We start from the raw sequence: 14,510 nt of genomic DNA, 5'->3' as shown, positions 1-14,510 counted from the left end.
AAATTGAAGTTTCCAAAGAAGTTGAATCGAAAAAAACCTAAATTCCTTCGTGTTCAACAAGCACCTGTTTGCATTTTTTGCTTTTACGTGTTTATGCTATTTAACTGACTCAGCTATCTGTTGGAAATTTGGGTTACAATTGATTAACTGATGCGGTCGTCTAAGTTTCCTGTGGTATATTGTTCCCATTCGATGATACCCACCATATGATAGGGTCTGCAAATCCCTGTAGTGTACTTGGTTGATTCACTAGAATATGTTAATCTGGGTAGATAAAGGCTTTGATAATCTGGTTGTAAAGGGGGAAAAAAACACACGTAAAAACATTCATACTTGGAAAGAAACCTCTCTACCTGTATTTACTTCGTTTGATTATAGTGGGTATAGCTAAAAAATCTCTACCTATTTTTACTTGGTAAGAAACCACCATGACCCTGTGCTCTAGATTATATCTGCTGAACTTTTGAAGCACTTGGAAAGCATGGGTTGCATATTTTTTCTGCTGAAGTAACGAAGCACTTTGGCAGCATCAAATATTTGCGAGTGTTGCAAGTTACTCGGCTGAAGAGTTGAGGCAATTTTTTCTGACTGTTTCAATGCGTGGAACCCTCTATCCTTCATTGTTTGCTTATATTTCTAAGGGTGGCTTTTAATATAATTCATGCTCTTGAAGAGCTTCTATCCATCTTGCTTTCTCTAATAAGTAATATGTTTCCCTTGATTTTCGAAATGATGAGAAGTACACTTTCAGGTCTCAAAGTATGTATAAATCAAAGAGTTGAATATGTACCCTACAATTGTTGTTGGCTTCTATTCATTAAAAATTAAAATCTCAATCGGAAGTCAAAGTATACTATTTGTTCGAAATGATAACAAAATAAATTGATTCTACATTTTCTAGAGTGTGTGCGACATTTTACGCTGAAATTAAGTGCCTCAAGGTACCTATAAAAGAAAAGTTTCTAAGTTTGTCATACAAAGATCATTCCACATTTCCACCATATGTTATGGTGAGTAGCTCAGTTCTCTTTCTGAATGGGTTTCTTCAAATATGCCTCAATTAACTAACTTTTTTTTGTCTCTCCTTTTTTCATTTTCATTTTATTTATTTTCATTTTGTCTCTACTTTGGTGAATCCTAAAACTATTCTTTTGTTCTGCACAGGGTATACTTGCCTTGATACTTGTCACTCTATCCTGCTCAAATGTTATTGTTCTTTCTCGTAGTTTTGTTAAAGAGATCAATGTTTTAAACTATGGAGCTGTTGGGGATGGCTACACTGATGATTCTCAAGTACATTGTTTTACTTCTCTTCCGTATGCTAGCTTCCTTCCTAATATAATTTAACAGTCATGACTTCCATCTTTGATTTCCAGGCATTTTTGAAAGCGTGGGATGTTACATGTAACTTAGAATTTGCCGAAAGTGCTAACATGATTATTCCTGGAGAAAGGAGGTTTTTGGTTAATCCCATTACGTTCAACGGCCCATGCAAACTTTCAAGGATAAATGTTCAGGTTCGAAAAAATCGCAGTACATTTTCGATTCTGTTTTTGAGAACTGAAAGTAAAAATGCTAACATAAACATGGCCGAAACAGTAGCAATTCCAAAAGATCATCCTAATAATGTCCATGTCGATATTCGATACAGTAGAGTTTTATGGCTCAAGTTAGAAAGACTTCTCTTGATTGGTGATCGACTACGTCTTCTTCTTTTGTAGATACTTGGAACTATATTATCTCCTCAAGATACCGAAACGTGGGACGGGATTGATTCAAGCCAATGGCTTGCATTTAGACGTGTTACTGGTCTCATAGTTGATGGTTATGGCACTATTGATGGACGGGGTACAAATTGGTGGTCTAATTCATGCCGCAACAGCCACAGCAAGGTAACCGACACTTCTGCCCCATTAACATGTTTTGGAATAGTACGTTCGGCAATTTTTAAAGCTAATCGTCTCAGCTTGCTTTAATTTGCAGGATTGCACGAAAATGGCGCCAACAGTAAGTATTTATATGTTGATTGGTATATGTTCGCATCTAGTAATATTTGTTAATAAATTCCGATAAAATCGCTGAATTTTGTTGTTAGGCTATCAAGTTCATATTCTGCTCCAATAGTTATATCAAAGATCTTCACTTCATCGACAGTGCAAATACACATATTGGCATAAGACAATCAGAATGGTTTCATATTACAAATTTGAAAATCAGTGCTCCGGAAACCAGCCCCAACACAGATGGTATCCATATAGACAGATCTAAGCATGTTTTTATTGACCGCTCAAGCATCAGAAGTGGTAAATAGCACTCTTTGGTTGATTTTTCTCGGCGACTTCTTAAGAGAATATATAGATCGAAGCTAATTTTTTTCAATTATAACTACAATTTACAGGGGATGATTGCATCTCCATTGGAGACCACACTTCAGACATCAGGATAACCAATATTAACTGTGGTCCTGGGCATGGTATAAGGTAAGGATATTCATTCCATTGATCAGCAATCATGTCTTCGGAACTAACCATGCGCTAAACAAGCAATATTTTCCTGTCTGTATATTAATCCTGATCGTTGAATGTGCATTTTGTTACTGTATATATCTGACAGTGTTGGAAGCCTAGGCAAGGGTGGATCGTATGTTCAGGTAGAGAACATCCGTGTGAGCCATGTAAATTTCTACCAAACGACGAATGGAGTAAGGATCAAGACATGGAAGGTAGTAACTAGGAGAGTTACTTCATAACCAATTTTAGTTCAGCTGATTTTATTAATTCGTTTCATGCTTCACTGGTGTATAGGGTGCTACAGGCTATGCTCGTGATATAACGTTTGAGCATCTCAACTTCACTGCTGTGCAGAATCCTATAGTCATTGACCAATACTACTGCAATAAACTTTATCTTGGCAACTGCAACTCTGCTGTAACAAGAGTAACATCCAAAACCATATTTGCTTTGTAGTTTCTACATCAATTAGATTAGTTATTTAACTTATTGTAAAAGAGGAACTGAGAATTTGAGATTCTTTTGCATTTTGAAGGAACGAAGTGCCACTGGAGTTCATATTAGTGACGTGACCTACAAGAATGCGACTGGAACATCGAGCACCAGTGTGGCTATTAGACTGAACTGCAGTCAGTCCACTGCTTGCACTGGGATTCTGTTAGACACCATTCAATTAAGCTTGACTTCAGGGAGGCACACTACTCATAAACATTGGCATGAACGAGTAACATCAAGCTGTACTAATGCCCGTGGAAAAACGAAAGGACTGATCCAACCAAATATTCCATGTTTACTTCAAAATTGAAATCCAAAATAGGAATCAGGGTTAACCGCGCAAAAGCAGGATAGTCAAATTTTCCATCATTTTTGTACTTACTAACATCGTCCAGTTTTCCTTGTCCTTTTTTCTGTTAAAGTGGTCCACTTTTTTTTTTTTTTTTTTTTGCTTATTCTTCTGCTTTTTGTTTATCCGTTTTTGTTATTAAGGCTTCTAACATTGATTCTGTAAACAGTTTATTAATAAAGATGTACCGAATATGTTATTTGATGGTGGACGAATATTATTGCAAATTCTTTCCATAGAAATATCAAATATACCTATGATGAATTTCGCTTCAACGACATTCGTTCCTGTTACTTTCTCTGCGAAAGAATTGTTGGGTGTGGTCTCTCACCATGTGGCATGAATTTCGGTACTGTCCAATTATTAGATTTTTCCCGTGTTGACACTCCCCCCAGCTCAATCAAAGCCCCAACTTTAAAAAGCCCAAAAGTCTTGTTCCAAGATATATAACCCACATCTCAGAATCCCTTAGATTTGTCATGTTTGTGAAACAACCAAAATTTTTAGACAAAATCCTCTGTTAAGGTTTGATATTAGATGAAGAGAGATCATAATAAGTTTAGAGATGCCAAGACTTAAGAGGAATGATCAAATATGTTTGGAGAGAGGGCTTTTCAGACATAGAATTATAAAAAACCATTTTTTTTTATTTTACACCGAAATATCATCATATATATAACCAGGCTCTACGTTATATCTTGTTGACATCTCATTATGGTAAGATTTATTTTACATTAACTTATTGTTTGTTTGTGATAACGTTAATTTCACAAAACTTTAGTTTAGGTTGGTGGTGGGTTTTCTTGTAGTAAAACCCTTAGATTTTTTTAAGTTCAAATTTAGATGGAATGTTTATATTCAAACTATTTTAATGAGAGTAGATTAGTATTGTTTTCCCCAACAAGAATTTATTGTAATTGAGAAACTTAACATTTTTATAATACTTGTTCGGTTGTTATGTACCCTTCAAGTAATCCATCTACGTGAATGTAATAAATCTGAAGCGAATGATGTTTTGGTGAATGGTGATGGGAGTGCAAGGACCATGCACAATCGAAATAGAATACAATGAGATAGTTTGGAGTTCTTGCAATCCAACAAAAATGACCCATGTTAATGATGCAATTAAATGTTACTGGTCTCTTGATGATATGATGTATATTTAGTGACGTACATTATTTCTGTACTAACAAAGAAGGCGTTTGTTAAAGTATTCTTCAGTTCTGATTCATTTTGGGGATACCATTCTCGGAAATTGACATTTACGTTAATGTTAATGTTATGGGTGCAACGGATAGGATCGGATTCGGATAGGCCTATATCCGAATCCCTCCATGCAAAACATCTTCATCATCGATATTTAAATCCATCATCGATTTGATTGATATCCAAAAGAAAATATCGGATAATATCCGATCCGAAAATTAATATTAATTAAAATTTCATTTGATTTGAATAATTTATTTTACCACTATAAAAACTATTATAAATATATATATATATATATATATATTTGTCATTTATTATTATTATTTTGTTATTATAGTTTTATATTATTAGTTTATGATTTTATATAATATTTTATACAATAATAAATAAATAAATTATATATAATAACTATTAATTTTTTAAATTGGATCATATATTTTCGGATCAGGAATGATTGTAATCTTCCTCCATATCCAAACCAGTTCGGACATAAAAAATTATCCGAATCGGTCCGATTTTACATTGAAATTTTTGGATAATATTCCATAGTTTATTTTTTGTATAAAACTTAGATTTTTCGAATCGGATTTTTATATTCAAATATTTTAATATCCATTTGCACCCCTAGTTAATCCCTAGTTAATGCACAACAGAATTGCCTTTACTCTGAGCAGTAGCTAAATAATTTGTAGCTCAAGAAGCAATCTGAATTTCGTTTTGCACACACATAGTGCCATATTCTGTGGACAATAACTTTGCGATTGTAGCAGCTAGGATACGGCATTTAAGTGTGTGCGTGGTGGAGACGTTCAAGCATGCAAATAGCAAATAGGTTCATTCTACATTCCAATAACGATGGAAATAAGCTATCGTGCCTAACGAGCAAATAGCGTTGGACATTGGTTTCCTGGCAAATATTACTCTTGCACCTAAAAAGAGGAACTATTGATCATATATAGATTTACATAATGTGATAATGAAATTATTTTGTTATTATAGTTTGGAATCTCTAATGAGTATTTCAAAATTTTGTGTAATGTTTTTAGTCCCATTGGTAAATAAATAACCACCATATATAATAACTATAATTTTTAAATTGATCCTATTTTTTAAAGATCGGGCCCTTAGGGTATATCCTAAAGGCTTTTTGTGTTAAAAATTAGGACTCACCCAAAGCCACAATTTTCGCCATATGATTTTTACATACAATTCGTCGTCGGATTGAATATTTGGATATCCACTTGTCTAGTGGGGGAGTCATTCTCGGAGGTTAATGCAAACAGAAACTTTTACTGATATCAGTAGCTTCATCCCCCCAGCTCAATCAATCTGAATTTAAGTCTTTATTCTTCTATTCTTCTCTTTTTTCAATTGTAGCAGATAGTTATATTAGCAAATAAGCAAATAGGTTCATTCTACATTCCAATAACGATGGAAATAAGCTATCGTGCCTAACGAGCAATTGAGCAAATAGCGTTGGACATCGGTTTCCTGGCAAATATTACTCTTGCACCTAAACAGAGGAACTATTGATCATATATAGATTTACATAATGTGATAATGCAATTGGGTATTGGTGTTATGCGCACGTGGTTTGTAATTCTCTCAGTAATTTGATTTATTGTAATTCCCGGCCAACCACTCAGTGTTGTACATACCACAATCGTGCTTCCATATGTGTTGAGAACTTGAGATCATATCGCTTATGCCAAGCACATTTCTTCCGTCTTCTGTGACTTTTAGATGATGATGTAGTTATTCACTCACTCAACTTTTCGGCCAATTAGCTATATTTCGACCATCCGAATTGCCAGTCGTGCTAAAATTTATAGGCGGACGAGTTCTAATTACCACTCAAACTTTTTGCAGGACTATTTAGCTCGATCTTTTTAATTGACGACATTAACTACTGATATATGCACTAATCAACTTTATCGTGGTGCAGTCTTAGGTGTTCTCAACTTCTCATATCAACCAGAAATGCAATTTGATGCTATCATCCCTCATTCACACACAAAGTTTGGTGGATTGTACAATTAATGCTTGTGATTTTTAATGCAATCTGTGAGATCAGTGTATTATTCTTCATTTTTGGAAGGGTAAATCTATAGTAAATAAACTTCCATATTAGTTTGGAATCATGTTTTTAATTCTAGATATATCAGTCTAAAAAGTTTGGGTTGGCTCTTACTTTCAGAGAAACTTCCATATCACAAATGAAGTGTAGAGGCTGTGCATTGAGATTCAAGTATGAAGTATGCATCGCAATTATATTTGCGTCAATTGCTCATACTGGAGATTGCAGATGCGGAGCTGTAATTAAGCACTGCACTCGCGAAAATGGTTATTTGTAAAAAATGCGTCACCTAACCTAGTGTTTCTTTCAGTCAAAACTTTTCAGTGCATATCTGATTCTGTAATACGCTTTAAGGAACTAATTAAAGTGGCATATACATTTCTTTTTCTGAAATTAGATTCAATATTTAGATTGCTATCAAACTCATTAGGAAAGCTTTGGATTTCATATTAGAGACACCAACATTTCTGTGGGTTGAAATGAAAAGGAGAACACCAACTTAAAGACTATAAATAGAGAACGGAGATTGTCTGTTTACCATAGAGATATAGTTTGAACTTGTGTTGTTATAGGATTTTATGAGTTTCAGTCATGGTGAGAGAATTAACCAACATAATGCAGAGTCATCTTTATTTTATTCATTCATGTTCACTATATTTGCCTTTTCTTACGCAGGATTTCTATACTATTTTCATTCTCATGTGCATAGTTCCATCTGGGTTAAGCAGAATATTGGATGCTTCCCCTGCAAATGTTTTCAGTGTGCTCAAGTATGGAGCTGTTGGAGATGGGAGCACTGATGATTCGAAGGTACCTAGTACATCGCTTGCTATAATGCTATTTAGCATAACATGATCTTCAATTTGTTGCGGGGTATATAAATGTGCGTGTACGTGAAAACACGTTATTTTTTAAAAAATTGGGTTTACATAGACCCCTAACCCCCTACCTGTAGTAATTCTAATCCATAGTTCCATACAACATAGTTTCTTTCCTCCGAACAATCGATAATGGTCCGGGTCCCAAACAATAAACCGCGAGGTGTGTGGAAACATTTTTTTTTTGGGTAACGATGCGTGTGGCAACATTTGAACGTTTACTTTGAGCACAAACAGGTAGAAGTCTGCCTAAGCCTGTGTGTCAGATAGGGGTCTGCTATGTCTCTTTTTCAAATATAACATAAAAAGATATATAGGTTATTTTCGGGTCACATGTCATAACTAACCCGGCCGAATTAATAATCGTGTTGACTTTGCCAATTTGACCGACCCAATTGATGCATTAAGCTTGCGAGTTGGATTTGGTCGAGTTGATCATATATGATCCGATTGATTAAGTTTTTACTTGTTTACGCAGGCCGGCCAAATTTTTCCATCACTTGTATAATTTAATCACTTTAATAACATACATGAATTAGAGCAAGTCCAATGGGAAGGGGGTGCTATAGTACTGTTACATAGGATTTTTAGATTTTTTTAACAGCCCAGCCAAATTTGGCATGCCAAAACACGAAAAACAAGTCTAATGAGATTGTTTTTGTTTTTGTTTGTTTTATTTATTTATTTATTTTTAAGCATTTTGTGGATTTGGTGGATGGAAGACTTTCTGCTATCTATCACTATTGACTTTAAAATGAACATTAAAAGTCAAATGATTAGAACTAATTTTGTCCTTAAAATAAATTATAACATAAAAGATTTTTCACATAAACCTTTATAGGAAAAATGATACCAAACAGTCAAATACAAACAATCTTTTATTTATTGACCGAAACAAATATGGATAGAGAAAATTACCAAAAACGAAAAAAATGAAAATATGGTGGTCACTCATTTGAAGAGGAAAGCTCCATAATTTTGTTTCTTATTGTTTAAGCTAAGGTTTTATTTATTTATTTATTATTATTATTTTTTATGATTTAATTGATTATAACATACATGAAAATTTAATTTTCTACCAAACAAGTTTTTTTTGGCCAAGAATCAATTACGATAACCATAATAGATTATTGGGCATATAATATATTGGGATCCCTAATATATTAGCTTAATGGTTGCCAAATGCCCAAACGACAGTCATAAATAACTAATTAAGTTTTGAAACCCGGCATAATCCATGGTTGTGTGACAAGTACACTATAAAAAACATACCATACAATATAACCTCGATAAGACAATACCTTTGGGACTGGGCAAAATCCATTGTTTTTAATTAATCGGTGAATTAATAATATATAAAGTTATAGTTATTAATTTTTTCAACTATTTTTTGGATTTTAAAAACTTAAAATGTCATTTTTTTTTTGGATAAATTATGTGCAAGATTTATGGTGTTAAAGATCATATAATATCATACTAGAAAGTAGGCTCATGCATATGTAATGACTCTTTTGAAAACTTGCTTAGTGATCATAATTATACATATAAATTTTTTATAATAAATTGTTTTAATTAGGGGAAAGGATTTCCTTTTTAGTGCGAACCCGTTTTACTTTCATAACAAATTGTTTTAATTAAGTTTTAAAACCCCCTTTTACTACTGGGATAGAGACCCCATTTTAATAGTTGATTTAATTTAGAAATGTGATTCCTGTATTAATAGGAGAAAAATTTCCATTTTAATTAGAAGTGCTAAATTTTTACTCTTTTTCTTTTTCAATAAGAGAATAATTCCCATTTTAATAGGTTAATGATTTTCATTGTTTTAATTAGAAGTGATAGAATTTTCCTTTTCAATATTCAATATGAAAGCGAATTCCTATTTGATAATGTGGAATTTTAATAAAGCTCGAAAATTACCTTTTGTGCGAGCTTTAATATTAGAAGTCAACAGTAAAACTTTTGAATATATTATCTTACAAATTTAGCAAAATTATTAATTTAGTACATTAGCTCAAGTCGGGACAGACAAAAGTTATTATTTAAGTGTAATAATTAATTTACCGCATATCAATTTAACGAGATTCTATTGTATATTGTTTTAGTGCTCGTGTTGGAGTGAATACTAACGGTTAAATTAACATAGATAGACATACAATATAAAATGCAATTAAATACTAAACTGCTATACGTATATGCAGGTATATTAACGGGTCAAGCGTTTTTTTTTTTTTTTGGGGGGGGGCTCACATTGGGAAATAGGGACCCTCAATTACGTTACAATGGCACAACCCCATCAACTTGAATTAAATGTCTCCTCTGTGCTCAAGGGTCGCAATATGACACTCCTGCCCTTTGCAATCCTAGTTAACCCTTTTATGCGTCTAGCAGGTAAACCTGTTTATGACCTTGAACCCCTTTATAGCCAACCCAAACCCTATTATTTATTTTCGGATTTGCAGTTTGTAGTGTCCAAAATGCCAACGGTTCGATTAACATGGATAGACAAAAATATAAAATGCAATTATATACTAAACTATATATATATATATTTTGGTACAACCGATATCGATATTTTTTTTTGGGTGGGGGCTCCACCGGTATAGAACTTTTTTTTTTTTTATATATATGGAATATCCGATATGAAACTTTATATGGCACATATAATCGATATTTCCGATATAATCGATATATATCAGTTGACTTTTTGACTATTTTAAAATATAAATCCGATATTTTCAATATATTTCCGATATTTCCGATATTTTTTATATTTTAAATAGTTTGGACTGGTTACAAAAATGGATATATCCGATATATATCGGTTTTTGGGTACACCGATATATTTATCGATATCGATATTTTGGGCCTTGGTTCGATGTATCTAATTGGGCCTTCGAGAACGGTTTCAAACTTCCCAACATTATTGGGTGAAGGGTGGACCGGTGGACCCTCTCTAACCCCACCCATCTAAGCTTTTAAAGATTTTCGAGTATAATATACATGTAATTGGGCTGGAAGCCCAATTTTCCAATTTATTTTCGTTCTAAGTCTACTCTAAATTTTAATTACAAATTTAAAAAAAAAAAACGGGCAGGCACCAACAATGTAAATTTAAATTTTCATATATTTTACAAACTTCTTTAATTGCGAAAAATACTGTGTAAACTTAAATTTCTACATGTAAATGTACATTGTAATATGTAAATACAAATGTACATATATAAAATACTGTGTAAATTTATATTTTTATATGAAAATTTAAATTTACATAGGATAAAGAAAACTATGTAATTTTGTATTGTCATATGTAAATACAAATTCACATATGATGACATCAACCCGGTTTGTCCTTGAGCCAAAATTATTAATAAAGATTTGTCATAAAATCAAAATTATTAATGAAGATTTCTAACGTCAATCCGGTTTTTTAAATCTGTAATTAAAATTTAGGAGTGGACTTGGGGCGAAGACTATTGTTGGGCTTTGTCCTTGGGCCATAATCCCTGTAAAATATATGTCCATTCACACGTTTGCCAGAGTTTTCCCTCGTACATAATTTTGCCACGGGTGTGGCAATTACCATCACAGGTTTACTGAATTTGACCAATTTGTAGTTAGCTAATTTTGTTTGTGTTTTTCTTTTCCTTTTCTTTTGGTTATCTATTTACCTGAAAATCTATATTTTAAAACCTTTTAAAGTTGTAGTGAAGGTTGAAAGTAAGCTAATTACAATAAAATTATTCACTTTGTGTTTTTTGTGCGGCATTCAATAGTACTAAAACGTGCGAAGTAGTGGTTTGGGATCAATATTCTTACAAATGCTATTTTCAGGCTTTCTTGAACGCATGGAACGACATGTGTGGTGCTAGATACAACGCTCCAACACTGGAGGTACCTGCAGGCAAGACATTCATGCTAGGCTCTGTGGTCTTTGAAGGTCCTTGCAAGTCCACAAGTGTTCGTGTTTCGGTATGAGCTGAATTACTGAACCAATTACGATTTATGTGTATCATCTATGCACACTTTGTTATACTTGTTGCTGGAGAGATAATTGAACAAGATACTGTTGTGATGCATCATAGATCTTAGGAAACTTAGTTGCGCTTCAAATGTCAGCGTGGGGAAGCGACAGATCCAAATGGATCTCCTTTGCAAATGTGAATGGTTTGATTGTCGACGGGAGAGGACAACTCGACGGGCGAGGTGATCAATGGTGGAAATGTGCTAGGGAAGCCAAGCCAGATGTGAGCTTGTGGAATGATGTAAGTAGCATAGAAAGAAACAATAGTAGATAATTGGTCTGATTCCGAAGATACTGTTGCTAATTCCTATTCATCTCTATATTTTCAGATGTCGGGGTGTCAACGTCCGACGGTAAGTTTATCTTGACAACACAAGACAGAAATCAAGATAGGAATAGACCATCAGGGGCGGCGGCTAGATAGACTCATCCTAAACAAGACCCATCCTACACTATCATTTTCCGTAAAAGGATATGTTGATCTACATTTAATTTAAATCATAGTTTACATCAATAATCATTGGAATCATAGTTTAGATCAATAATAATACTTGATGATTCTAGTATAGAAAAACAGCTAGATATAGTTAAATACAATATAAGAAGAGTGTTATTATGTTCAAGATAATAGCATCAAAAGATTAAATTGGACTAGGTGGATGATCTAAGATGTGATCACCATTATTTATGTATGAGATGAATTTTATTTAGGGTTAACTATATTATATATATATATTATATTTATATATATATATAATTGGCTCTTCTATGGGGGTATATAGTTCATTTTATTTATATATATATACATACATTTTTTTTTTGTTTTTTTGTTTTGGAACAGTCATTGGCTTTCCATGCTTGCAAAACCATTCAATTAAGTGGAATCACCTCAATAAACAGCCCAAGCAACCATTTCTCTATAAACGAGGTTGATGGTGCAACAATCTCTAACGTCCATCTAACCGCCCCTGAGGAAAGCCCCAACACTGATGGTATTGATATTACAGACTCTCGTAACATCCAAATCGAAGAATCTATCATTGCAACCGGTAAAATGATTTTAACATTCTTTGTTCGGTTTTTTAAAAATGTGTTTTTCTATTATAATTTGTCAAATTACTAACTGATTTGCGCCCTTATGTTCCTGTACCATAGGCGATGATTGTGTTGCTATTAATGGTGGTACCTCATTCATCAACATTACAAATGTGGCTTGTGGACCTGGACACGGCATAAGGTGAGCAAAACATGCATACAAGGTTTCCAGTAAAACTATCAATAAAATGTAGCTACTAAACGCGGTGACCTGGAATAACTATTTTGTATTTCTAACCTTTAAAAACAATCCTTTAACCTTTCCACCTAACTAAACACGAAATGCTTGAAGTTAGAAACAAAAAAAATTGTATATATAGTATAATAAAACTATAATTTCTAAAAATTTAAAGCGTCACAGTTTACTTCGATGGTAAATGGGTTATGGGGTATAGTTTTGAGTTATTATAGACATAATAACAATTTCAAATTTAAATGGTAGCGTGGGAAGCTTAGGAGATAAGGGTGGGAAAGAAGATACAGTGGAAGAGATACGTGTGCAAAATTGTAATTTCACTGGAACGACAAATGGTCTAAGGATCAAGACATTTGCGGTAACCTTTTTTCCCCTTCATAAATATACCAATGTACATTAATAGTTGCATTTTTTGCTGTTCAATTAAAATGCTGTCGTTAATTTTTTTTTGTTCAGGCCGGAACTGGATACGCAAGGAAGATTCATTTTGACCAAATTACATTCCAGGATGTCAAAAATGCAATCATCATTGACCAATACTACTGTCCTCATGGTCAATGTGAAGGAGGAGTAAGAAAATCATTTACAACGTGCATCTTTAAAATTGCTTACGTTTACAACCATGGCTCTTCCGCTTACGTCAATACTAACTTTTATAGTGTTTATGGTTCCATAACTTCCATTCTTCTTACCTTGTTCGCAACCATGCATGCAGGCCTCTTCTAATATCCGATTGAGTGATATTTCATACACTGGAGTGCAAGGGTCTACTACAGAACTTGTCGCGATTAATTTGAATTGCAGTTCTACCGTACCTTGTAGTAATATTTTTATGAATGGCGTCAACATAGTGGCCGACGATCCAGGATCTACTACTTCCGCTTCTTGCTCGAATGCTCAAGGAAAAGCTATATCCACAATTCCCGATGTATCTTGTTTAGAAGCTTAAGGGTTTAGTAAAAGTCTATAATGTTATTATTTAGCGGAATAATTACCGAAAAGTGTGAACTAACCCTGAAAATGAAAATTCAATTGATCGAGGTAACCATTTTTTTTCATCAATTAGGGTAACATACTTAGCAAATTGATCAAGAAGGTGTATCCGATAATACACTGCGCATATGTGGTAGTTAAATTTCACCTTCTATGTTTGAGAAAATTAGTGAAATCCACCCGCAAATTAACTTAACTAATTCGAAATAACTCCACTCTCTCATCGTAACTTTTTTAAGTTTAATTAATTGAAAGGTGGCAGCATCTTAGCAACCCATAACTCAAAGATCTATGGCTAAGATTAAAAAAGAATATTAGCTTAAAATAACACACGGCTTGACCAGGACCGTCGTCTTATTGTGTTAATCTGAAAGTGCTAGGGTCATCTTTTTCCTCATATGACAACTCTGGAAATTGATGGGAACCAATTAAAAAGATTATAATTTATTTATTTAATTATTTTGCTCATATCTTCATCTTTACGTTCAGTGTGGGCCTCACCATTGCGCCACCACCACTCTTTATTTGAATATATGAATCTTACTAATGTTATAGGCTTGTGAATTGGTTTTTTAAATATAATTAAAAATATTTGTTTCTTGGAAAATAAATTTTGAACATTTAATTTTTGAGAATTGCAACCGATTTTGTTGAATAGTAAAACCAGTCGTTGGAAGATTTATT

General features: G+C 33.4%; 2 protein-coding genes across 2 annotated transcripts; both read left to right on the top strand.

Annotated features, from left to right (window-relative positions):
- Nucleotides 1–20: 20 nt before the first annotated feature.
- On the top strand, nucleotides 21–3,648 carry LOC147507692 (putative polygalacturonase At1g80170). Its single transcript, XM_086600404.1, has 9 exons — nucleotides 21–1,293; nucleotides 1,377–1,517; nucleotides 1,722–1,892; nucleotides 1,984–2,007; nucleotides 2,096–2,303; nucleotides 2,399–2,480; nucleotides 2,614–2,722; nucleotides 2,805–2,936; nucleotides 3,046–3,648. The coding sequence occupies exons 2-9, from the start codon at nucleotides 1,434–1,436 to the stop codon at nucleotides 3,313–3,315; spliced, it is 1,080 nt and encodes a 359-aa protein (XP_086456530.1). The 5' UTR covers nucleotides 21–1,293; nucleotides 1,377–1,433; the 3' UTR covers nucleotides 3,316–3,648.
- Nucleotides 3,649–11,182: 7,534 nt separating this feature from the next.
- Nucleotides 11,183–13,891, top strand: LOC147507691 (putative polygalacturonase At3g15720). Its single transcript, XM_086599071.1, has 8 exons — nucleotides 11,183–11,490; nucleotides 11,604–11,783; nucleotides 11,872–11,895; nucleotides 12,384–12,591; nucleotides 12,698–12,779; nucleotides 13,080–13,191; nucleotides 13,290–13,403; nucleotides 13,549–13,891. Exons 1-8 carry the CDS (start codon nucleotides 11,377–11,379, stop codon nucleotides 13,780–13,782), a joined length of 1,068 nt encoding a protein of 355 aa, XP_086455197.1. The 5' UTR covers nucleotides 11,183–11,376; the 3' UTR covers nucleotides 13,783–13,891.
- The last annotated feature ends 619 nt before the right edge of the window (nucleotides 13,892–14,510 follow it).

This window comes from Coptis chinensis, chromosome 3 (genome assembly GCF_015680905.1).
Source record: "Coptis chinensis isolate HL-2020 chromosome 3, ASM1568090v1, whole genome shotgun sequence".
Classification (NCBI taxonomy): domain Eukaryota; kingdom Viridiplantae; phylum Streptophyta; class Magnoliopsida; order Ranunculales; family Ranunculaceae; genus Coptis; species Coptis chinensis.
The sequence above is the reverse complement of the archived record's forward strand: the minus strand, read 5'-3'. Positions and strand labels throughout refer to the sequence as shown.

Excerpts from the sequence above, each read along its gene's own strand:
- LOC147507692 (XM_086600404.1), top strand. The coding sequence starts at position 1,434 with ATGATTATTCCTGGAGAAAGGAGGTTTTTGGTTAATCCCATTACGTTC. Across the intron at positions 1,893-1,983 it reads GCCGCAACAGCCACAGCAAG|GATTGCACGAAAATGGCGCC; the intron begins GTAACCGACACT and ends TTTAATTTGCAG. Across the intron at positions 2,481-2,613 it reads GGTCCTGGGCATGGTATAAG|TGTTGGAAGCCTAGGCAAGG; the intron begins GTAAGGATATTC and ends TATATCTGACAG.
- LOC147507691 (XM_086599071.1), top strand. The coding sequence starts at position 11,377 with ATGTGTGGTGCTAGATACAACGCTCCAACACTGGAGGTACCTGCAGGC. Across the intron at positions 11,491-11,603 it reads CCACAAGTGTTCGTGTTTCG|ATCTTAGGAAACTTAGTTGC; the intron begins GTATGAGCTGAA and ends GATGCATCATAG. Across the intron at positions 12,780-13,079 it reads GGACCTGGACACGGCATAAG|CGTGGGAAGCTTAGGAGATA; the intron begins GTGAGCAAAACA and ends TTTAAATGGTAG.